Below are 25,473 nucleotides of genomic sequence, written 5' to 3'. Positions count from 1 at the left end.
TTATTAGTAATGTCCTCATAATACACCAGTTGAAATATTCATAGAGTTTCTACTTTGCTATACGATTATGATAAGAAGCTTATATCAACTGATATTTCTTATGGAACTTTTTTTTTGTATACAACCATAATATTTCCAAGGCACCTTTAGCATGCTATCCCCGACCAATTTTGTAATCTATTATTTACAGAGTGGCTATACATTGACTGTAACTCATGGATTAGGGTATGTGGGAACAACAATAGCACACACACAGACTGAGACACCCTCATATAAAAAGCCAGCAGATGACGCCTGTAGTTCCACGTGTGGATAATAATGTTGCGTTCAGGACCGCGGGGTTTCACGGTAATTACTCTGCTTCAATGGGTTTATCCCGTTTATCCATGAGCCTCTATCCCGTGACGGTCATGAGGGTGTTCTGCCCCTCTCTGTTCTCCGGCAAACCGAGGAGGGAAGAAACACAGAGCTAAGGAACAGGTCATTTTTGAGAAGGCATCCCGACCGACGAGAGGAGCTGCTCCCTGAAATCGAATTATCCAATTTGGTAAGATGATGGTGCGTTTGTTTGTTTCTCTAGCAGAGTAGGCAGTATCGTGCAAATAGATGCTTTTAATGAATATTACAACCCACATAGGTATGACCTGAATTAGTATGGGATAAATGCATTGGATGCTGCCTTACACTTTCTGAAATCAATTCTGAATAAACTATAACATTTACTGCTTCTAAAACAAGTGATGCTGTCCCCCAACAGAATAACAGTGACACTTCGTGCTATCAAGAGATCCACGTTGCATAATCGATAGATTATCCATATTAAAACTTGTTGATTCGTATGTAAGCTTTTATTTGCAGCCTTTAAGTTACATATTTCATACAGCCTAAGTTGAGTTGTGAAACACGACACATTTAAATGTGAATTTTCGTTATTCGCTAAAGAAAAATCATGTTTTCACTTTTTTGTTTAAAGCATTAGTCAGAGAGTCCGGGCAGTGGCGTGAGGAAAGCAGTCACAGATAATATTTTCCTAAAAGGCTACTAGTAAGAATACTTGAGGATATATGAGATCCTTCAAAGTTTTGGGGTAAAATAGTTAATATGACAGGCAAAATGTTCACATTTCATTTCATTTCAAACCTTTATTTAACCAGATTGGTCCCATTGAGATCATAGATCTCTTTTTCAAGGGAGACCTGCAGACCTCACAGTATTTCCTATTGCTGCATCTTAGGGAGAAGACAATGGTAATATAGTAAAGGCAACAAATAAACAATGCCCAGTTTCATGGTAAATAAGTGTGTCTAGACTTACATATTGTTATGCAACCTGGTGATAAAATAATGTGTTGGACAAATGCATTTTAATTGTTCATTACAGCAGACTTAACATGATAGTCTCGCATTAATTGTTATTATAAAGACACTTTAAAAAAAAACTTTGTGTACATAATGATGTCTTATTAAAGTGTAAAAAGTATTAGTCCATACTTGGTTAGTTTATGAAGGAATTTTCTGTTGATTTTCAGCTTAATGCCGCGTAATTGTTCAGACGGAATGCCTCGTGGAGACTTCAACATTTATTTTTCCAGCAGCAGGGGAGGATTTGTCAGAGCTGAGGAGTATGTGTAACTTTTTTTTTGTATTCAGAAAATAATGCCTGTGTTCCATGGAGCTTTTTTGCATTATGATCTTCCTCTTCTTCTATTGTTACATTGTGGTGAATATAATAAAACTGATATGACAATATAATAGATAAATCCATTAACTGAAAATGTCTGTTTGAATTTGGTTGTGAAAAACAGGGCAGTGGGTATAGTTCTGCTGGTGGTCATCCTGGCAGCTCTCCTCATCATGGGCTGCTGGTACTTCAAGAAGAGGAGTGGCTACAAGATAATCAGGGTGAGACCATTTGTGAAATACCAGTCTTTGCACTTTATACCTCTTTCAAACATCCATGTTCCTTTTTTCCATATCTTTCCACTCTGCTTTACTGTATTTCCCCCCACTATATCACACCTTCCTAATTTTTTTGATCTGTTTTCATAACTTTCATAAATCTTTCTCTTGCCTGCAGAGCCCTAGATTGGGGTCTCCACGTCAGACAGAAGTCAATTTCTCAGAGGCAGGAACTTCAGCAGATAACAAGATGGCTCTAACTGATTTTGGTAGCTTCAAATTAGCGGTGAGGCATAGGAAGTTACCCCATCACTGAATTTCCTGTATCACAGTACCTAAATCAAGAATTTGCAAACACAGGAAACTGGTAACACAGTCAACAATTGGATACATACAGTATAATTACATTTGCCTATATTAATTATAGCTATAATCTTTTAAATCAACAGTTCCTATTCCTTAACTCTGTATACAGTCCTCGACACAGGCTACTTGTTTAGTACAAAAGTGTAAAACACATGAAGCTGACGTAATGAATGCCTTTAGGGGGGATTATTGTGTCACCAGACCAGGGGTAGGTCTTACAAATGTTTAATTCCCGAGGGAGGTATGTGTATCCATGTGTGGGAAAAGTGAAGGGGGTGGGGGGCAGATCAGCACCCTCACATGTGAGATGAAGTTGGAAAAGCACAATGTCCTTCAATGCTGCAGAAGTCACCAGTTCTAAGAGTAATCATACTGAAATATCTAATGTGATACAAAGCCCAAGGTTGTTTAAACAAACAGTGCTGAATTCCATGTGTGTAGATAAAACATGGGTTTAAATATTCAATATCCTTAAAAACTTAATAGAGATTCAATGAAATATATTACCTTGACTGTGTTTGGAAACTTTGTTTACAGCCGTTTTATCCAGATGTATTTGTTCCAATCTATTTCAGCTTCCTAATGCTCCTCCAGCCTACGAAAAGATGTCTACAGGGCCAATGCCCCCTCCCTATTCCCCCTAAAAGGACTTCTAGAAGATGGAAAGATGTCTGAAGAAGAAAGGAAAATACTGGACAACAAACTCTAAACTTCATCCGTAGTCTGATAGTATGTCATTTTATGTCACTCGAGTGCCTTATACCTTGTAGCTTAATGTACCATTATGTGAAACAATCCTATTCCTCACTTTGTACAATTATTCCCATGAACAAACACAATGTACTGTATATACTGTAGGTTGATTCATTAAATAAATAAATATAGGATTCCACAAGTCTGTCTATAATGAAGCAGCTCAAACACACTTGCTGGGGACAGTTGCATTGTTTATTCCCATGCAGAAACGTCCACATTTGTTCAATGAAAATGTACCTACTAGTAAATATTTGTTTAAAAATCTATGTGGTAAAAATAAATAACTGTGAATTTAAAACATTGTATATGGGGTGCAACTATATGTAGTACAAATGTATCTATTAGTTTATTTTATTTATATTTCTAAATTGTAGTTGAAAAGAGGACCACATGACAATCTGGATTTGAACAATCCGTATTGTAAAACAGACATAAAGTAAAGCCAAGTTGTACCGGTGAATAGTATCCTATTATTCATTATTGAAGCAGTATGTTATGGCATTGAAAAGTATTACAAATACCGGAGTTGAACTTCATTGCATCTACCCTGCTCTTTTATAACATTACTGGCCATAAAGTTAAGAAAAAGGAAAGTCTCCAACATTCATCTTAGGGCAACCTCCCCATTTTTCACTTATGAAAACCATCACAGTACATATGTTCAGTATGTCTGAGCATACCGTTTACCTATAAGATGATCTAACCGGAGGGTATAACCTACTACATTCTAAATGTAAGTCAAACTACAGCAGGACAGCAGTTTTTAACTAACCCCAGGATTTCTACAAGATGATATGAGTCCTGGAAAAACTAGGCATCTGAAAGGTGGCATCTGAGTCTTCACATGGATGTCAAAGTCTGAGATTATCGGTTCACTTTCTGTCTGTGTGTGAAGGTTGTAAAGAGGAATCTTGTGTGTGTAGAGCTCCAGTGGAATTGTTGGGGGAAACCAGCAGTGCATCCAGCGGTATGGGGAAGGCAGTCAGCTCAACTGGATTGACCCGGCACTGAACTGTGTTCAAAACAGCACCATCAGGACTAATGAGTAGCTTGGATGCTACACTGGTACGCTTTTCAAGTGCTTGATTGGTCGAAACGAAAGGTGGTAGGATGGTGTTTGTCTTCAGTGATGAGATTGGTTGCGATGGAGTGCTTACTACAGTGCTTCTGGAGGAGAGCGCTGTGACCACAGGCGCTGTTTCACAGGTGTTGAGAGTGCTTACGTTGGGTTTAACTGTAGCAATGGGCAGCGTCTACATCCTAGAAACTGCACTTACAATTGGCGGGACAGCCACTGTGGGCACTACCTGTGTCCGTGTGCCAGCAAGAACTGGATGCATGACTGCAGGCACCATGTTTTTGACTGCTATGTTGCCTAGTCCCATGTGCAGCAAAGCCTGTGATGGAGCTGTGGAGTAGGCTGCAATTCCAACTGCTATCTGCTGGGGCTGTGTGCCTGGGCCCGGTGTTGTTGCTGAAACCACCTGCTGAGCAGGAAGAGAAGAACGCAAAGCTGGGGCGCCTGCTGAGGAGAGGGTCAGTGTGACAGGGCTGGGCTGGGCAACAGCTGAAGGGCTTGATAAAACAGGCAATGATGATAGAGGTGCAAACAATCTTGACAAGGGGGATGCTACTGCAGGTGAAATGGTAGAACATTCAGCTGGTGTACGAGTGCCAGCAGCTAACCTGAAGGTAGTGAGTGCTGAGCTGAGAGCAGGGGCACTGGTTACCACTGGGGAAACTAGAGCTGGTAAACTGCCAAACCTAGGTGGTGATGACATAAGAGAGGGTGTGCCTCCAGGTGGAGAAGCAAAGTTACAGACCTGTGCAGCTGGCAGCCTCGGCAGAGCAGACACTACTTTTGTTTTACTGGGTAACCACGTGGAGCCCGGACATGGCGGGACATTTGAAGTATTTGCTAGCAACGATGGACCAACAGCAGGTGTGCATGCTACAAAAGGAGAACTCGCGGCTGGCACACCAAGCAGCCTGGTGGGACATTGGGGTAAACTTGGTGCTCGAGGGGCTACAGTGACATGACTTGCCACTTGGGCAGGACCTGATGCTCCAGTGCTGGTGGCACTGGCAGTAGGCACTTTTTGTGGTGCAGGGTTAGAGATGATGAGGACATGGCTGCCTGGGCCCAAACCCTGGGGTGGGACTACAAAACGTGCATTGTTGAGGAGGATCTGTGTACCGGCAGCAAGGGGCTTAGAGGTGTTGATGACTATGCGCTGCTGGATTGTGCCAGGAGTGGAGGTGGTGAACGGGGTATTGGTGGTTGATGCTGAGGGGATGGTTGTTTGGGGAGGTGAGAAGGAAGTGATTTCTTGACCAATGCCACTTTGGATATTTGAATGCTGATGAACAAGTGTGGATGTGGAGGTTTGAGCTAGGTTACTCTGCACAGCAGTAGTTACCTGAGCAGTTGAGTTGCTGAACAAGCGACCTGCTGGCATACCACCGGCCATCTTGTTGATGTTTCCTGCAGGCAGAGTGGTAGAAGTAGATGTGGAAGAGAATGGTTGGGAGATCATGTTGAAGGACGAAATACCCTTAGAGCTCGGGGTCTGAGACGCCTGAGGGGCAAGCTGAGCTGAACAACTTGTGATGGTATTTGAACTTGTAACTGGGACCAGACCAGTGGTGGTGGCTGATGGACGGGTTGTTTCTGGTGTGCTCTTAGTAGGAGAGCGCGACAGGGCACCTATTGTCTGTCCAATGGTTGTCGTCTTCCCTGACAACTGGATTTGAACACCTGGAGACACACAAGAGATATTTGTTTGAGTAGCTCAACACTGACAATTGGGCTAAATGTATGGCAATAGTCTTACCAAATTTACAAAATAAGGTTTTACATTCCTCCAACTGCTATTTGATTTCTATATGTTTAAATAGAAAATGTCCCATTCTTGCAGCATTTTCTAGGGCTGAAACTAACAATTTCTTACAATATATTCCAATTATTTTCAAAATAATAATAATATATAATAATTGTAAAAACTACATAACAAATGTTTTGTCTTGAAATGACTTGTTTGGTTCGACCTAAAAGAGGTTTGAATCAGAAAATGTATATTGGTTTTAACATTTGTAAGATACATTATGTTGCCAATATCTTCTTCTATTGACTAATCGTGTCAGCTTAAAAATGTACTGACTGAACCCAAAAATAAATAGAGCAGACATGAGAATAACAGTTCATCAACTCAGACCAACCCACCTGAGGGCAGAGTGATGTTCTTGAAAGCTTCTGAGTTGACCGCAGGTTGGCCTGTGCTCGATGCCATCTGTAGAGTCTGACCTGATAATGAAGTGCTCAGCAGCTGTCCACTCGCCCCTGGCGCTATTGTCGGCTTTGGAAATCTTCCCATAGAGGTTGTGGATGATGTCGCTGTGGGTTGGCTGATGAACATGACTCTTGAACCAGGAATTGATTTGGGGAAAGAGGGTTTACCTTTTGATAAGGCTGAATTAGAGGAAGAAGAGGGAGTAACAAGAATGAATTTAGTAACTTGGGATCTCTCCTCTGTACTGGCCCTCTTCAAACCCGTCTTGTTAAACTCAGCTTGTGTGAGAACTTGGGGAACACCAGAATTACTCAATGATGAGACAGCAACTGTGTTTTTTCCTAATGAAGCTTGAAAATGAGAACCAAGAGCAGGTGTCTTTGCTGAATTCATCAAACCAACTGATGTGTTGGGGCCTTGATTTCCTGTAACCGTGGTGCTTGCTGTATGGCTTCCTGGACGTGTAACAGGAATGCCACCAGTGAACGCAGGAACCTGCTCCTGATTTGGGGCCACTGGTATATTTGTCAACGCTGGGACGGTGCAAGGGGAAGTCTGAGATGCTGCAGAATGAGCCTGTAACGTCTTGGATATGAGGAAGGCTTTAAACTGGGGTGAGATGGTGATGACTGGACTGTTGGTCAACGAACCAAGAGCATTCTGGTCTGAGGAGGTCTGGACCCTGACGATGCCCGTGTTGCCTCCTCTAGTTGTAACCAGGATGGACTGCGAGTCACGGATACATACAGTCTTAAGCTCCTGTTTAGGGTAAGCGGGTTTATCAGGGTCAGTAGAAACTGCACTAGAAGGAGTGGGGATTGGTGAGGGGTTTGGCATGACACTTTGTGGTTTGCTAGCTTGGGGGCTGCAAAACTGTATCCCCTTGAGCCCTGCTGTGTTTAGATGAGGGGAAGGAGAAGGTGTCCTGGCATATTTTAAGGGAGCCACTTGCTGAACAGGGATTTTGTTTTCGGGAATAGTGAACCCAGGCACATTGGTAGACATACAGAAGGGGCTGGCCACTTTAGAAAGTGGGACCTGAACGCCCTTAGAAAACAAATTTTCTTCAGTGTTGTTAATGAGAAGCTTAGAAGGCAGAATCACCAATTGCGGCATGATCTTCTCCCGAGTGTTCTGGTCCACGACAGGATGAACAGCGATCTTGACTGGGCTCTCCTTCCTCACAAGGTGACCCAGCCTGTCAGGTACTGTGTACACAACTTGGACAGGATTCTTTTGTACAGTCTGGGTTGGTTTCCCCTGCTGTGATTTAGGAAGAGCTGCCATTACTGTAGCCAATCCTGGCTGTCTTGGTACCTCTGTTTGTTTAAGTCCTTGAATCTGTATTTGTCGCGAACTGGATGGAGAACATTGTGCTTTTGAAAGTTGTGTAGTAAAATCAGCAGGCCGTTTCATTAAGGTCACTTTGTTTCCCACACTCTTAGCCAGCAGGGTGGGGATAGGCGTGTAGCCCTTAGGTAGTCCAGTGGTGGGATGGAGGATGGGGGTTCTGGGTAATAGTGGAGCCTGGGTTGAGATGGAATCCTTGGATTGATTTGATGATCTCAGGTCGAATCGAGAATGTTTCCCAGATTCGGGGGTTGAATGATTGTAACTTCTTGTTAGTGGACTGATGTGTTTCTCTGTGCTGGAAAGGGATGGTTTTAGGTGGTTGGGGGGTAAGTAGGTCATCATTTTTTCTCCAGCAGACTCTGCCACAAACTCTCTGTTAGTGGCTGGAAAAATAATAAAGATATCTGTTAGGGATGCATTGATTAATTAGCCATCTATGTGTGCATAATAAGACCAGAAATGTTCCACTATAGCCTTAAGGAAAACTCATTTTTCAATTACAGTATTCAATTTAAATACTTTACCTCCACTCCAAAGACCTCTTGGAACCATATGTTCCAGGTCTTCGTCTTCGGATTTTCTGTAATTATCCAAGGGTGAACACAACTCCTTTCCCAAACCGCTCTCTTCATCATCCTCATCATCCTCATCTGATGATGATGATGAAATGCACTCCTCACGCACAAAGTTATTGTATTCTGGGTGCTTCTTGAAATCATCACATTCCTTTTTCAAACGAAGCCTGATGTAGAACCAAGAGAAGAAAAAGATAGAGCAAGGTTTTATCTCAGTCCAGCAATCATTCAAAGACACAAAGAGCTTTTTAAACAAAAATGTGATCCTTGTTCATTTTGGTTATAAATGTTCTTTAATGTAAAATTCAGTTGTATATTTATACATTTCAGAAGAAAGGCTGAGATACTGTGCATGTAGGCTTTTTATGGAGAGTGAACTTTGTATTATCTTTCTAACACTATGTGCGACATGATACGAGTATGTGGCTGTGGTGGTCCCCTTAAAATGTCAAATAAGTTATACCTGTTCCTTTGGAAGGCTTTTACAAGTTTGGGTTCCCAGAGTGAAAGCTCATTCAGTAGTCTGATTAGAGTGCTGTGGAGGTCTTTTACTGCTTCTCTCCTGTGGTACCACCGACCCTGTCAGTCCAAACATGCAGACGAAACTTTATTAAAGTCACCAGGATTAGATATGAGCAAAGGTTCGACTGCATTGTATTCTCCACCAAAAGCAAAAGGCTCTCGAGCAAGTGAGTCTCTTTGCAAAACTTAGAATGCCCCTTACCAATCTCTTTTTGGTGCTCTCCAGATCATCAAGCTCATCTTCTGTCTTACTGATCAGCACTCGCAGCCCCTCAAGACTGCAGCATACCAACTGCAGAAGAGAAATAACATGATTGCATAAGAAAATCTATTAAAAAAAGGACAGGAGTGTTACTGGTTATAAAATGTGATTGTTAATGTGAACTCAATAAATATAGCATTCAAAATACATTCCTAAAGAAATAAGAGTATATTTCAGTGCTACTACCTTAAATGATGGCTCAACTGAAGGTTCATCTTTAATTTTCATTGAAGATTCCAGCTTTTTTACTGTCAACAAGATAGCAGATATAAACACTGAACCAACAAGTTATTATTCCAAAACATAAACTAAATATTAAATTAAATGAAGGAAGTGTGCATTTTATTCCTCACCTGTTTTATGTTTTCTCTTCCTGTCTTTTCTATTGATCGTTGTGGCAACTTTCCGCACCGCAGACTTGGTAGTCTCTGCTCGGGACATCCTGTCCACAGGCTGCAGCTGCTTGTGCTCCCCTTTCACCCTTGGCAGCTGTTCCCTCCCTCGCCTTTTCTTTCGCTTTCTGTTCTTAGGCCAGATTTTTTCATTCACCCTCTCATCACTTGAATTTTGAGAACTCTCAGAAGACAACTGTGTTGCTATCCCTGATGTGCCACAGCTACAGTCGTGCTCCTTAGATTCAACATTACTAGTTTTGCTTTTACAGCAATCCAGACAGGAAGACCTTTGCTGCCCCTGACTGGGACTTCCTCCTCCCCTTTTGATTGGTTTCATAGGGGAGGCAAAATTCACCAAGCGAGCAGGTGACCTGCCTGTGTAGCTGTGCTCCCCTACATTCAGACAGGGCTCCTGTATCTCTGCCTTAATGGTGCGCATTGAGCCCAATGAGAGGCCCTGCTCCTGTTTTAATATCCGTTGCTTGGCTTGATGTTCTAGCTCTACAGTCTCTGTATTCAAATGTATTCCCGCATCACTTCCACCAATAGGACTTGTGTGTGAAAGTGTTAAGGAATTAATGTGTTTTTTAAAGTCCAATTTATCTTCACAGGAGTTTTCGTCAGAGGACACTGAGTCAGACCCCTCCTCTTTCTTCTTCAATGACCAGGATTGAAATATGTTATCTTCCTTTCCATCCCCATTTTCCTCTTTTAAACCCCTGAGTGTCTCTGCTCTCCCCTTTCCAAAGTCATCAGACTCTCCTGTGTCCATTGAGCCTTCATAACACCCACCGCCACCTGTAACCCCCTCTTCTTTCATTCCATCTGACTCTTCACCCTCCGTCCCTTGCTCTATATCAACCCTTTTGACCCACACAGAAGGGAAAGGGGACACTGGGGTTGTGCTGGGGCTCTGGCGGTATATCCTCAGGTCTGCCCCACAGAAATGTGGGAAATGTATATAGGCATTGTCCTTGCTGTCATATCCCAAAATAGACTCCCTACATTCATGGATTGGCTGGGCCAGGAGAGCATCCTGCACATGTTTCTGTGTCTCATACACATGATCACACAGCCCCTTCAGAAGCCATACTCTCTGGTAGAAGGGCAGTAAGTGAAAGGGTTTCTCTTCCATAGGACTCACATCTCCAAGGGTACTGAAAAATGTGTAGCAGAGTCCCAGCTGCTCAGCCCGACCTGGCTGATTATGGGAGGCTCCGACAGACCGATACCAGCCCATGACCCGCTGCCTGAGCTCTGACTCCCAGCGACGGTAAGGCAGTACAGGCCGGCGGTGCAGAGTGGCCCTTCGCTGGGCTGGGGACAGCAGGGAAGACATGATTTTGGAGAGAAGAAGGCTGCATCGGGGCATTAGCAAACTACGCTCCAGATCAAAAAATACAATCTCTGGGAGGTTAAGTGCAGACTGAGCCAGACAGAGGAAGTGCCCTATAGCAGGGATTTCCCAAAGTGTGTCCACAGTGTGGGGGGAAGCCTGAGACAGCAAATTCTGCTCCCACTCTTCCACCTCTTTGGCTGACATTTCCTCTGCTTCTTTCTTCTCAAGCTCACGTTGCCTGAAAAGTAAGACAAAATATGTATATTGTTAGTGGGTTTACGACAGCATCTTTTTTTTTTCTCTATCAAATATTCACTCACCTCTTCTCTTCCTTGGCCTTCTGTTGTTCTTCCATCCGTAGGGCCTGAACCATGACAGACTCATGTCCACCAACAATGATGGTAGCCAGGCTACGAGGCGCCAGCCTCCTCCTCGTGGAGGTGCCACCTGAACTTCGTTCCTCCTCTGCACCAAAAAGTCCTTTAGACGTCACTGCCAAAGTAGTCTTCTCTCGCAGTGTCCTGGAATGACAGAAATAGAGAAAACAAATCTGTTTTACAGTATTGTTTGAAATAAAAAGACAGTATATCTACACCACTGTAACCTAGCAGCCATGCAATTTAACAAGAGTTGTTTAAAATGCATACATTTGTTTACCTTTTTAAAACATGCTTTTGAGAACCATTATTGTAAGATCATAGTATGCTGCTAAACAGGCTCATATGTTATCAATAAACAATATATATAGTGTAGACACTTTTATTTTATGCCATGATGAAATACAGGACGGAAAAAATGTAATTATACTGTTATAATAGGGCGACTGTGGCTGTGAGGGAGTGTGGTCGTCTTTCAACCAGAAGGTTGTGGGTTCGATCCCAGCCCATGCAGTCAACATGTCGATGTATCCTTGGGCAAGATACTTAACCCTGAGTTGCTCCCGATGGCATGGCCAACGGTGTGTGAATGTGTGTGAATGTTAGGTCCTAGAGTAAGGTACACTGCTCTGTATGAATGGGTGTGAATGGGTGAATGACATGTAGTATGTAAAGCGCTTTGAGGGGTCTTAAAGACTGGATAAAGCGCTATATAAGTACAGTCCATTTACCATTATATTTAGAACACATTTAATAAATGTCATTTTTTAAATACGCTATTTAGAAAATGTTTGAGGGCTATCCTTGACAGAGAAACATTTATTGCCTTGCAACACTAACTTATTATGCATGTGACATATAAAATACACGATAGCAGTATAGTGGGTTTAAACATTTGCCAACTAATACATTGGCTAGACAGTGTATTTAAATTATGTTTACCTAGATAGCAATGTAAGCTTCTGCTCCAGCATGATTTCCAGCTTTTGAGCCTGTTTGGATATCCAGTGGTCCACCCCATGGTAACGGTAACAGTTCTCCAACATCAGCCTAAAGTCTGCAACAAACTGTGTAATGGTCTCATACTCTTGGTTGATAAACTTCTCCTCCATCCTTCGCAAGCACATCAACTGCCTGAGCTGTGCCTGACTCCAGCCCCGGACGCCTCCAATACCATGCTGGGTTTCCTGCTGGCCTATTGGCTGGAGGAACGGGCTGGTGATCCCTTTGTGCTTGTCCAAGAGAAAGCCATTAAATATCCGATATGCTTGCTGCACCTCATAGTTCATATCCTCCTCAAAGCTATTGCTGTTGGTAGAAATGCAGACCTCAGGCAGAGATAGGTCACTGTTAGAAATCTCTGTAATGCCATCATTGCTCAGTGCAAGGTGGTCACCCTCAACAATGACATCTTCACTCTCGCCAGGACAGTGTAATGCTACCATTGTCTCAATCTCACAGGTGCCATAACTGAGCAGATCCTCAGTTATGATCAGGTCAGTGTCTTCAGTTCTGCTGTTGCTCACCCATTTGGATTGTGAAGACATTATGTTGGAGTAGGGCTGCTGGGGGAATGATTCTTGGCCGGCCATAGCCTGGTCTTGGTTGGGAAACAACGGTTGACTACAAGCTGCTGTGATTTGGTCTGTCATATCCACCTGATTCATGGTGAAGACACCTGCAGTGGGTAACAGGTGTCACATATGGTGAACATGGATGCAAATAACACTCAAACACAGTTTTGACACGAAGGCAAAAATAAATCAAAACAAAAAAACGGTGCTTACTTATCATTTATTTTTGAGAGATCAAGAAGAAATGAGAGCAAGATGAGGCTTTCCTACCTAAAATTACCAATTGCTAGGCTAAGTTTGCTGACATTACATATCCTGTCATTTTATCCTGACACTATTAAACACTTGATGCCCTGAACACTGAAATGTTTTCACAATTGGATAGTTTAACATATCTAGCAGTTATACTAACTTTATCCATCTGCCTGATGTTTTCAAACTTTTTATTTTCCCCGGATCATTTGCTAGCTAGCTTGGAGTTAGCTATTAGCGAGCTAGCTAACGATAGTTAACACAACAATAAGTAAACAAACTTTGTGCTGCTTACTAATAGGAAAATATACAGCGAACTCCCTTAGCATGTGCTGTCACGTGTAGATAATGACCAAAACAAACAGACCACAGGCAGAGCTTGGCTGGTTAAATAACATACCTCGACGTTTCTAGTGCGGCTGCAGACACGCACCAGCTTTTAGCAAGCTTAGCAGCAAAGGCAACTTGCTAGCCAGGTTAGCTTGCCATTGTCTCCAATCTGGGGCCTGCAATTGCTGAGATCGCTGTCCATAATGAAAAACGGGTAGCAATAACATGTCCATCAGATAAAAAGTTATGCACACATCTCATATCGTCAGCGTAAGGAGTGATGTCAGTGACAGGAAGATGGCTAAAGCAGCATTAGCCGGTGTAACACTAGCTGATTGTCCGACTCTTCATTATCACTAGCTGTCCAGCTAACAAGCTAGGTTTGTAAGTTAACAGTGACTTTCAAACAAGTAAGAACATCTGGTTTTACTTTAGAGACACATTTGCGTCATGTGTCAGAAATATTCTAAATCCTGTTGGCTTTATGAGAAGCATGTATCCCACTAACTGCCTGTCTGATTTGCCTGAAGACCCCGTCCACTCCACTTCCACTCTTCGTGCGCCCAATGCAAATGTGCGCTGCCTTCCTCACGTTATCTAAATGGTCCAGTGTCATATTAAATTGTTAGTTTTGTTTTAGGGTCCTTGCTGACACACACATACACACTCATTCGCTTTACGTTGTATTATTACACACACCTATTGTGATTTGTTCTCTCGTTGAACTAACTGAAAGAGGAGGATCTGGACACAGCTGTCATCCGAACTTATTTATAAAATGCCTCAATATCGATAGGCAGCAAAACAGCAAGGAAGCAGCATCATAATGTCAACGTATTTGTATTAATGGATAGCCTTTCAGTTAGTTAAATAAGACACACTGTGAACTCCTGAATGTACAGTGTCCCGCATGACTTACTTTTAACCGCTAGATGTCGCCAGTCACTAATGTTCTACAGGCAGTGGCGTTAAAGGGCTTAACTGCCCTTTGTTTAGACTTTCAGGTAGCTCTTGACCCCAGACTGTTTATCGCCCCCCAAAAGCTCCACAACATGTTTTTGTATGGTTTTAGCTATTTATGGACTACTGTGTGTTAATCAAATCGTCAGGAAGCAAAATGTGTACAACGCTTGAGTACATTGACTACCCGAGAAACCTTCATCAGGGCAATAGACTCCCACATAATGTTTTGCCTGTTCAATAGAACTTCACTGCTGTAGGATGAGGTGGGGGATTAGAGTTGTTTGTTACCAGATTGATTTTTTAAAACCGTATTTTCAGATATATTTAGCACCTCATATTCGTTTAATATTACTAGGCCTACCATAAAAGATAGGACATACAGCAAATGCAACGCGAGCAAAATACCTATTATCCTCCCCTATACTGACAATAATGGATTTGCCTGTGGTCCATCGAAGAGGTATCCAGCTGGGGAAATTCTTAATTAAGCAGTTGTGCCACGAGAGGCATATGCTTTACAGCGATTTTAGCTCAACTAGGAGAAATAGTCCGGGCAAGAGGTTTTCCTTTGATTATAGGCTTTTTCGCCTGATGTGCATTGCAGTGGTGTGTAATAATATGATAAGGAACATAGACAGATGCAAGCCACTTCTGTCAAATAGACACAACCTGCATTTTACTAGCCATGTGTTTTGGGAAAGTAAGATTTATATTCCAGACTACGTTTTTTTATTTACTCTTCGGAATTGTATGGATTGGCTTTTTAATCAAGATATTTGTAAAGGGTATGATTATAATTCATCATTACTTCACCGTAGGAAAATGTTATATGTTGTGTTATGTTATATTTAACCATCACTGGATTACCATTCAGACTAAATGGGCCCCATATTCCGAGGGGTCAGCAAACTCCTCGAGTCACTATGAAGTTTGTGCTTTGTAATTTGATTAATGGCATCTAAAAAACATAATATAGGACTTTGCGCTAGTCATGATCTGATCTTGAGGCCTTTTAGACATTAAAGGTCCCCTATTATACTGCTTTTCATCAATACATTATAGGTCTCAGATATATACAAAACATGTCTCTGAAGTGTTTTGCTCGAAATAACAAACAGATCATGCATTGCAGCATCCTGTTTCAGCCCTGCTTCAAAAGTGCTGATTCTCTGACTTTTACTTTAGATGAAAATAAGGAGCCACCCACGCCCCTCTGAGAGATATTTGGTTACAAATAACACAATCGTGCTCTAGGAGGAGATTCAGATGATAAGGGGGGGGTTACCTTGGTTGGTTATTGGCTAATGGTCACACAAGCCAAAAAATTGTTATGACATCATGAAGTGGCCAAAATCTGATCAGCTCATTTTCAGATAGGTTTTTATATAAATGGATCAGGACAAAAAGAGAGCCAATATTTTTTCCTGAAACTTTCAGAATCTCTTTACACAGAGGGGACACATGTTTATGTATAAAATACATGAACAAGTGGATTTTTCATAATAGGTCCCCTTTAAAGACTGTGTGTCAAAGTCTAGATAAGGACCTTTTTGGATCAATGATGAATTTGTCACTTGCTACACAGTAAAAGTAAGATCATAGTATGCTGCTAAACGGGTTCATATGTTATCAATTAAATAATAGATATAGTGTAGACACTTTTATTTTATGCCATGTTAAAAAGCAGGATGGCAAAAATGTAATTATATTGTTATACTTAGAACACATTTAATAGATGGTGTTTTTTAAATATGCTATATCTACTAAATGTTTGAGGGGCAGTAAAGTATGAAAAGTTCAGCAGAATGGCCCCCGATCCTATTATATTATTACATTTAGATCAATAGTTAGCCTATTAGATTTAGCAATGTTTTTTATGTGCAAATTCTTTATGAATATTTGCAAAGTAACTGTCAGGCAAAAAAGTGTTTTTTAAGTAAAACTAAGAATAAATCAGGAATACATAACTAATCAAATAATGATTTTTGATGACAGGTGAATTGATATACTGTTCTCAGACGCAACTTCGTAAGCTTCCAACCACTTCTGTACTGTGAATGTTGTCCTCTGTGCACATTAAATGGAGAGCTGCGCCTTTAACTGCACACTGTGATCGCTTAAACGTTGTTTCGCGAGATTTGCTTGGCGCCGCGACCTCATGTGAGACTCCAGCGCGAACCAGTCCGACGTTACCTCTGCAGAGGAAAACGCAATGGATCCCTGATCGCTTTCCTTTCTATCTCCCTCTACCCCTGGAAAACAAAACTCGTATCCAAAATATTGCTTTATCTCCTATTTATCTGAGGCGTTACAGGGCGGTGCAACAATGTGGATCCAGGTTCGCACGATAGACGGGAAGGAGACGCGAACCGTTGAGGATCTTTCTAGATTGACCAAAATTGAGTCTTTACGTTTGAAAATACAGGAGATTTTCAGTGTAAACCCACAGCAGCAGCGCCTGTTCTACCGAGGAAAGCAGGTAAACACAAACCCCGTGTCAACCCGTCATGCAACAGTCGGTTTTGAATGTTTTGGTGCTTGTGGAGAGTGAGTGGTCTCTGGTGTTGTAGCGATTTTTCGGACCCATGCGAGCTTCCTGTTTTGATAGGAATTCGCCAATAGTTATTGCGCAAGACCCTGAGGTACGCGTCGTGCCAGCCCCTGAGAAAAACAGCAACATTGCATGGATGCATGGTCATATTTTCACACTGTACTCCATTGTTTGGGTTTGCAGTGCGTGCAACAAATGTCTCACTACCGTAGACATGTTTGTTTACATTGCGACGCGAGGGAAAAGAGAACATCGCACTCAGTTTCCACATGCAGACCAAAGGAGATAATGCACCATACCGCAGCACTTTTTTTTAACCGTGTGTCAGATTCAAAATCTCCTTTCTAAATCTGTTTTGTATTGTTCATATGTGGCTTTAAACTGCACTCAGTGGTCCAGCAGGCTCGTGCATGTGGTGTGTTATGATGATGTTAATGATAATTTGAGGGAGGAGTGGACTCGTGGCTCCACGTGCCTTGACAGCTAAAGGAAGTTGTGTTTACACCCTGGCGTCACTAAAATATGCACACAGTACAGTGAGGATGGACAAAGCTGTCACCTGTAAAACATGATACAATAATACACATTCTGTAGTAATACGACTTGCTTCAGTACCACATTCATTTGTATTGCTATGCTTTATTTTTCAGTAAATCTTACATTTTCTAAACATAATGATAATGTAATCAGTCATTGTTGAACAATAGGGCAATCCTGCAAACCATTAAGAATCTCTTTATTTCACATTTATCTCCAGCAAAATGAGGAAGAAAGTGATTTTTTTTTAGATATCTGCTCACTCCACCAACTATTTAATGTAGCTTTGGTTTACTACACTCCATAGCTGTATAATTGCATCAGTAATGCAGACTTTTAGAAATGAGCGTATACTGAACCTATGTTTCTAAGCACTTTATCCCTTATATATGTGTATCATGGAACATTCCTTAAAGGTATTGTGATTTAGTTGTGATAGATTTAGATGTTTTGCCACAGCATGAGATCTTAGACAATTAATAACAAATACTGGTAATATTGTTTCTGGAACAGAGCGGGATTGACCTTTTAACACACTTGTTTTAATACTGTTGTAAATGGTAGACAATATTTAAAATATTTATTTTTATATCACTGCAATGCTGCAATAATTAGACTGTAAAATACTGATTTTTGTCCAAATCACCCACCCAACACTTGTATGATATACGATCATATTGTCTTTGCTTATCATATCAATCAAAATTTCTGTCGGATTTTAGTTGTTAGACTCTGAAAAATCATTGCAGATTCAACATTAATGTGATTTGACATCCTATTATTCAGATAATTTCTAGTTTGTTCCAAATATGTTAACATAAGAACATTATATAAAACACAGAAAGACACCCTGCATCCTAATGTGTATGTTGTGTTCAAGGTACCAGCTGTTATTCTATCAGTAATACGCAGGATATGCTCACTTCTGACAGGAAACTGGGGACACGATTTATTTAGGAATAACATTACAAAACTGATAACTCAACATGAGTCAGCGAGGCAGATAAGATAAGCCCCCAGGAAGCCCACATGGTGTGTTGGTGTCTTACATTGTTTACATTTAGTCACACTCTCCTTCATTCATATGTGCCAGGCAGAAATGTAGGGCAAACAATTCCTTTATAAATGACTTTCTGCATGTTCGAGTTGTCTAACCTACTTCCTGTTAGGTAATTAATTAACTCTAAATCCTAGTACAGGCCACTTAGGTAGATTTTGTTTGTTTGTTTGTGAGCAGGATCCACTGCAGGATGGATATTAGAAAAATGCTTCATGAACTGTTTGAGAGATTGTAATCCATAGAATGCTTTTATATTTATATCTGTTGGCTACAGCACATGCTTTTTGTCAAACAATGGTTCACTTGGCAAACCATTATTATGAAAGAGATATTGTATATCTTTTTGGACCAGTGCCCCCAGATGCATTTTTACTCATAAACTCGTACAAATATAGGCAGTTATGACCAATATCCTTCAACAAAACCCTTGTGCAAGTTAAATACACCACAGTGACAAAGCAAGATTGTAGCACAGCAGAAGCCACAATGCAGTTCATGTTCTTATTTGATCTATTAGCAACTAATTATCTGTACCACTTGAGTTGTAGTGATCTGTTGGAGCTGTGGTTGCAAAGGCCAGGCCTGTGTAGTAAATCCTTCACTTCACTTGAAAGAAAGTGGGGAGGGTTGATTAGGGGAATTCCATACTTTAAGTAATGCATCAAATGAGGCAGCGACACGCAGCGTGTTCTAGCTAGTGCCCTTACATGCATGTTGGGATTTGGACTTCTAGCAGAATAACTCTAATTCCTTTCCAAAATGGCGTCTTGTTTTTCCCCCCAGCTCACTGCTCACGCTGCCTCTCTGGTTCAAAGTCATGCTTGCCCTTGACTCGGAAGTGTCTCGAGCCAGCAGCCGCACAACTTGGCCCCAGTGTTTGTTTTTAGTTTTTTTGACTGGTTTTGCAGTTTTTCTGTCAACTCCTCATGTCTCTATTTCACATTGAGCAACGTGTCTTGTTGTTCACAGCCAGACTAACACACACCTTCCACTGTCCATGCAGCCTTTCTGCTACACCCCTGCACTCACTTTTTCAGAAGACTTCTTTACTAATAAAAAATAAAGAAGCCTTTACCTGTTTATTAGCTTATTTGAAGCTCAGATTGTATTGCGTCTGTGTGCTTCAAATATGAGGCTGTTCACTTTCTTCTTTCGAGGCAGCAACATGTTTCACGTTTAAATGGTTGGGCTGTCCTCCACTGTTTGCTGTTGCTTATTGTTGGGCTGTACGAAAGCTTTATTGGCTAGTGACCTAGATATATAGTTACAATTTGATTATACATGCATTGATGTTGTGGCTCCTCGATTGATGGCTTTTCTTTGGACATTGCCAAGCGGTAGAATTTCAGGGGAAACGGAGTTGGCTGCAGCCATGCATGTACACCCAGTCACACCCTTCTTCGACAGATAGGCTGGACAAAGAGCAGAGACAAAGAGAGGCACTACATCTAGAGTACAACTGCATGCTTTCTAACACTCCCCCATGTTTTCATAGTTTACTTCACTCCTAATAGTAGCTCTAGCTTGCCTGGAGGTCAAATGGCCTACATGCAAAATGTTAGCGCCTACACGTGCATCGTGAATAAACAGTTTAATATACAACATGCTATTTTATGATAATGAAGAGAGTTGTTTACTTTAGTAATGTTTTTAATCAATATTCATACATGTAGGTATAAACTACAAATATTGGTCACATATACTTGAATACTGCAAGTTTACGCTTATAGTAAATAGTATTTATTTCTACATTCTCCCTTCCTAATGACAATTAATCATGTATTGGAGGGAAATACTGTGATTTGTATTACATCTACTTTGTCGTACAGTAGTAGAGTGGTATATGACCATGGGACCTTGAATGTATTTTGAAGGTGACAAATTGACCAAATGCTTATTTTTTGCACAGTAGGGTGTTGTGGGAACTAACATAAAGTTATCAAAACAGCAGCAAACGAATAACAAGCAAGTCCCCTTTCGGTTAAATGTGCTAATTATCAGTGGAAAATGTTGGTTTAAAATTGAACGACTGAGCAGCAGAGTGAGGGATAAAAGATGGAACATGGGCGCTCGGTAATGCAGGCGCACAGACACACCCCGTGTCATTGTTTTTGGAAATCTGACCTATTTTGCTCAGTTCTTTGCTAAGACTGCCTGTGGGCGGAGAAGAAGAAATCGTGTCGGAGTAAGGGGTTTACCCCACCCACGGTTTCTGCTCTATGATAGTTATTATTGTCTGTAGTTTTATCATAATGTCAGAACACATTTGTTTCATGACTGATATTTGTATAGAATAGGTAGAAAATGTTTCGGCCTGCATGTCTAAGATGTTTTTTCAGTCTCTATGCAGTATCTCTTGTCATTGATTGACATTCTTTCGGACTCTGTACTTTTGTTCCTCTTACAATACTAAAAATTAGTGTTAGAAAGACTTCCTGTCGAAACTGAAATTAGTACAGAGGTCTTCATTTTATCTACTGAACAATGTTATACACACATACGTAGACATGGAAGCATTCACACCGTTACCATGCCAAGGAATTCCGACTGTGATTTGTTCTTGCGTTTTGAGTAATTTATATTAACAGTCTCTGGTTTGTCTAAAGCTTTGTTATGACGTGGTCTGTTAACTAAAGTCTCCCTCTGAAACACAATCACATAAGAGAGATTCCATAATGTGTTTTCTTTATTATTTATGATGTAGGAGAAAATTTCATATCCTTGATGATGTTATTCGTCCTACTCGCTCGAGAGTAAGCTAATATTTCTGTCAAAGAGATCTTGACCTCCATGAAAACAGAAAAAACATGTCTGACATTGCCTGTTTGCATGGCGGTTCTTTGTTTGAAGGATTTTTCAGCTGGTTACTAATGTCAGGGCTGTTGCACCTCGCAGTGAGAGGCTGATCGCACAATGAAGGCGCTGTGGAAAGCGGCTACAGCTTAGATATCAATTGTGAGATTTGCTGCGGTGCATGAAATTCAACCGCATCTTTCTAATACTAAAATCTGTCTGCGTACCAAGTACTTCTCACCAGCAAGGCTTCCTGCTGCAGGTCCTACCAACAATCGTATGGTTTTTCTTGATGCAGTATTAGCAAGCAAAACACAGAGGAGGATAGACAATTACTTAGACCAAATCGAAGATGGAGGTTAGGCAGGGGGACAGACAAAGAAATGCTGAGATAGAGTACCCTATAATAACAGATAGACAGGTGAGTATAGCAATCACTGTGTTTGCACCAGTGCTCCTCTGATCTAAATTTCATGAGACAATTAAAAACAGGGAGGGATGGGGACGTTGCGCTTGCTCCCTCTCCTGCTTGCTGTCAAATAACGAAGAGGAGAAGGGGAGCGCGAGTGGCGGCCATGCTCGTCTCTCCCGTACAATGGGCTTGTGGGGTTGAGGGCTGAAATGAATAGCTGATGTCTATAATGAGTTGGCTTGCTTGCCATAAGCTCCATTCCTAAGGCAGTAGCTGTACTGTATACTTAGCAGTAGATTGGTTGTGGTAAAAAACGGGTTTCTAACGGGCCCTCAGCGTATCTTCCAGAGAGGATTTTGTCGAGAGAACCATTTTTCTGATGCCCATACACGCCGCACTGCCTGAAAAGGGCGCTGATGATGATGGTGGGTTGGTGTCGACAGAGTTTGTATACATGATTCAGGTTAATGGGGGTGGGGGTGCTCTCTTTTGGTTGTCATAGCAACCCAGTTCATTTCTTCCCCCCCCAGCTACATCTCTCATCACTTTAATTCATGCATTCGTTTCTTTTATTTCTTTTTTTTTTTCGTCTTGCTGAAAAGCGATGTGGGATTTATGCGAACGGAGCGGCGGTTTGCAATCCATGTCTATTGGACTGGATATGTAAACTAATACAAACGTGGCAAATCAGTAATGCCAAGTAACGGCTTACCAGTCATAAGTGCATATTTTGCCATTGTTTACCCCCTTATATACATACACAAATCAGTTCATGGTACATATATTTATTGGCTACTAGGAAACCATCGGGCCATTTAAAGCAGAGAGCAGATGTTTTGCAGTAAACTCCTTAGCATCGTCCTCAACCACTGGTGTATTTAAAGTGCTGTGTGTGTATATTTTGATGTGCTCTGTAGCTGTTGAGTGCAGTAACAATACATAATTGTATTCTCTCACTATGCTCAATGTTGTCTTCCGTCTTTTTCGTTATTTGTTTGTCCTTGACAAGCAGCCGAGTGTATTTGTCTGAGGGCGCTCTGTGGCACAGTTTTCGTTTCATACCACATAGATGCCTATTTGGAAAGAATTGTGGTACAATATTTAATGAAATATGTCTTCATGGACATTTATGTCATTGTCCACATACACATCGATGGGCAAGCTTAAGATATCATTATTTGTGCTGCAACAACTAGTTGACTGAAGATTTGATGAATCATTTTTTGTTCATAAAAAAAAACAAAGGACAAAACATGTTTAGTCATAGCTTTTTAAATGTATTGGATTATTTTTTAAATATATGTGTATACATTAAATGTAATTCTTATTGGGTTTACTGACTAGAAAGAAAACATGCCTTTTCAAGACTGACTGTTAAAAATAATTGTGTTGCAGCGCGATATACAAATATGAATTTTTAGCATCTGTAAAGTGGCATCTATTCAAGCATGTCAGTGACTTTTTAATGTTGTATCTTTTTAGATGGAAGATGGCCATACCCTGTATGACTATAACGTGGGACTGAATGACATCGTGCAGCTGCTGATCCGCTCGCAGACCGACCCTCCGGACAGCCCCGCCACCAAGGACTCCTCCGGAATGGCCTGTAGTTCAGCCCCCCCCACTGACTGCAGGTCGGAAAGCCACAACTCCCCTGCTCCCGGCTCCCCCGCTGCTATGGAAACCTCCCCCGCTATAGACAATGACCGCAGCAGCGTCACTACCGGCACTGTTAACGAAACCAAGCCGGACACCAGCGCTACCAGTCACTCAGCCTGTACCAAAAGTGTGTTCAAGACCCCCAGTCCAGCATGGTACAATCAGCCCCCCACATCCAGCAGAAACACACTAGTGGACCCGGGAATCGGTGTGTACAAGGTGAGGATGAGAGGGTTACTTTTCCTGATGTATTTGCAAGGCTTTACATGGTACTGGCTGGACTTTTAGCTAAATTACAGAGCATTTGGGCAAATCAATGCCAGAGTTTCTTGGGCTGGGCACTTTTTATTTATCTTAATGCTCCAATGTGGTTTAAAACTCCAAAACCACCCTGTAAATCGCTTGCATAATTTATAAATGAGATGTTACAGAAAGTATATGTTTAGTTGTGTAATTTAGCTTGCATGAAACAAGTAGTGTGCATGCTTCTACAGTAGGTTGAATACTTTATTATTTTACAGCAGTTTCTTAGCAAAAATGATGAAGGAACAATTCCACCATGATTTTTATTTTCCCATGTGTACTTGGCAATTTCTTCTATTTTAAATTACTAAGCAGTCCTATATTCCTTTCCCCACTGTCTTGTGTTGTAGCTTAGATATTTAGATGTATTTTATCCAAATTAATCATTCATTCTCATTGTTTAACTGCTCTGTCTCACCCTCTCACACAAGCATGTGGCCAACTTTACCAGAGAGGCACAGGCCAAGCTACACATAAGAATCAGATCTTTACAACCCTGTCACTAACCAATTTACAGATTATAAATAGACTGCAGTCAAAACCCATACCATTGTGAGTGTACTCTAATGTGTTCTGAGCTCTGCTGGTTGGCTGACCCACATGTCTGAGAATGATATGAGTGGGACTCTTTTGATGGATGCCAAAAGTTCAATTCTGCATGCAGGGAGATCAATACTGTAACTAAGTAGATGATATTTAAATTGTGCAGCTTCACTAGATATCAAGGTCAAATGCCTTTTACAGTCTTTAAACATTCACCACAGAATCTGCTATATTTGATTTAGTTTTCCCAAAGCAGAATATAGCTAAATGATGCTAGGGGTTACATCTATTTCTAAAAAGTAGAAGAAATGTAATGCAGAGAGCTAATACAAGAATAAATGCAAAATGTTGTTTGCATGTATCACTTTTTTTTTTACTATAAATTGCCCATAACTTTTCCTACCCAGAGTATTTTAATGAGTTCTTTGACTTCCCAGGGGTAGGAAAACATTTTCTTTACAACTGATACTCTCTGTAAAGCTACTTTAATGGTGTGTAGCAAATGGGCTGATACATGGCGTGTTTGTTCAAACAGCAGACAGAGAAGATCAAGAGGCCAGGTGTTATTTTTGTCTTTGTATCTTCTCAGTTTCACGAGCTGGTGGACTGTAGAGACGTCAGCATCGGTGCCTGGTTTGAGGCCTGCGTCGAAAACGTGACATGGACTCCTAAAGGACAGATACCGCCCACCAAGGGCAAGGTGGGCCGGCCCCCAAAAAGGACTAATGGAAAGCTGGAGGCCGAGCAGGCCCACGGCCAGGGCCAAACCACAGACAGTAACAGGAATAATGTTGAGCTAAACTCTGAGAGTAACGGAGCCTCCACCTCGCAGACAGACTCTACAGCAGCTTCAGAGACCAAGGAGAAAGAAGAGGATGTATTGTACCACATTAAATATGACGAGTAAGTGACATGTGTTCCTGCTGCACCTGAGCTGATTTTAGTTGTTGCGATAACTAAAACATCATCACAGATTTTATTAAAATAGTAGATTTCTGTTTAAAAAGTCTCCTATTATGCAATTTTTAGGCATATTTTAGGCAACATGTCTGTGATGTGTTTTGCTCAAAATACCTAACAGATCATGAATTTTTGACATCCCTCATATCCGTCTATTCCAGCCCTGTTAGTGAAACACTGATTTTGGTTCCTTAGCTTGAAAAAAAAAAAGAGGAAGGGGAGCTTGTACCTACTCAGAATTCTACGAGATACAGATAAATGCTGCCGTGATTAAACGCCATATCATGTTCCAAACCACTTCAAGGATTATTTCTGAAACAGTATGGAGCTCAAATGCTTTTTCTCTTACGGGTTTAACACAAGGACAGTACCTTTTATATCCTGCTTCTTTACACATATTCTC

At 41.3% G+C, this 25,473-nt stretch overlaps 3 protein-coding genes across 4 annotated transcripts in view; 2 read left to right on the top strand and 1 right to left on the bottom strand.

The window, feature by feature from the left end:
• Positions 1-377: 377 nt before the first annotated feature.
• Positions 378-3,318, top strand: mlana (melan-A). The gene is made up of 5 exons (XM_010787187.1): positions 378-547; positions 1,529-1,621; positions 1,805-1,901; positions 2,077-2,184; positions 2,840-3,318. Exons 2-5 carry the CDS (start codon positions 1,533-1,535, stop codon positions 2,906-2,908), a joined length of 363 nt encoding a protein of 120 aa, XP_010785489.1. The 5' UTR covers positions 378-547; positions 1,529-1,532; the 3' UTR covers positions 2,909-3,318.
• On the bottom strand, positions 3,195-13,860 carry brd10 (bromodomain containing 10). Of its 2 annotated transcripts, none has more exons than XM_010787188.1 (10): positions 13,360-13,860; positions 12,076-12,811; positions 11,077-11,277; positions 9,376-10,994; positions 9,209-9,297; positions 8,963-9,052; positions 8,702-8,817; positions 8,188-8,405; positions 6,244-8,046; positions 3,195-5,778 (listed from the first exon to the last, which is right to left on the bottom strand). In XM_010787188.1, the coding sequence occupies exons 2-10, from the start codon at positions 12,798-12,800 to the stop codon at positions 4,274-4,276; spliced, it is 6,366 nt and encodes a 2,121-aa protein (XP_010785490.1). In that variant the 5' UTR covers positions 12,801-12,811; positions 13,360-13,860; the 3' UTR covers positions 3,195-4,273. The 2 variants fall into 2 exon arrangements, with proteins under 2 accessions (XP_010785490.1, XP_010785491.1); XM_010787189.1 differs by having other exon boundaries at positions 9,209-9,270.
• A 2,548-nt stretch (positions 13,861-16,408) lies between these two features.
• Positions 16,409-25,473, top strand: part of LOC104959318 (E3 ubiquitin-protein ligase UHRF2) — a 33,305-nt gene continuing 24,240 nt past the window's right edge. Inside the window, exons 1-3 of the mRNA XM_010787186.1 lie at positions 16,409-16,731; positions 23,088-23,483; positions 24,700-25,013. Of these exons, the coding sequence (XP_010785488.1) occupies positions 16,579-16,731; positions 23,088-23,483; positions 24,700-25,013 (863 nt within the window). The 5' untranslated portion in view covers positions 16,409-16,578. The remainder of the gene's footprint in view (positions 16,732-23,087; positions 23,484-24,699; positions 25,014-25,473) is intronic.

This window comes from Notothenia coriiceps, unplaced genomic scaffold, assembly GCF_000735185.1.
Source record: "Notothenia coriiceps isolate Sejong01 unplaced genomic scaffold, NC01 NC01_scaffold00030211, whole genome shotgun sequence".
Lineage (NCBI taxonomy): Eukaryota > Metazoa > Chordata > Actinopteri > Perciformes > Nototheniidae > Notothenia > Notothenia coriiceps.
Note: the sequence above shows the minus strand (reverse complement) of the source record. Positions and strands in the feature narration are given on the sequence as shown.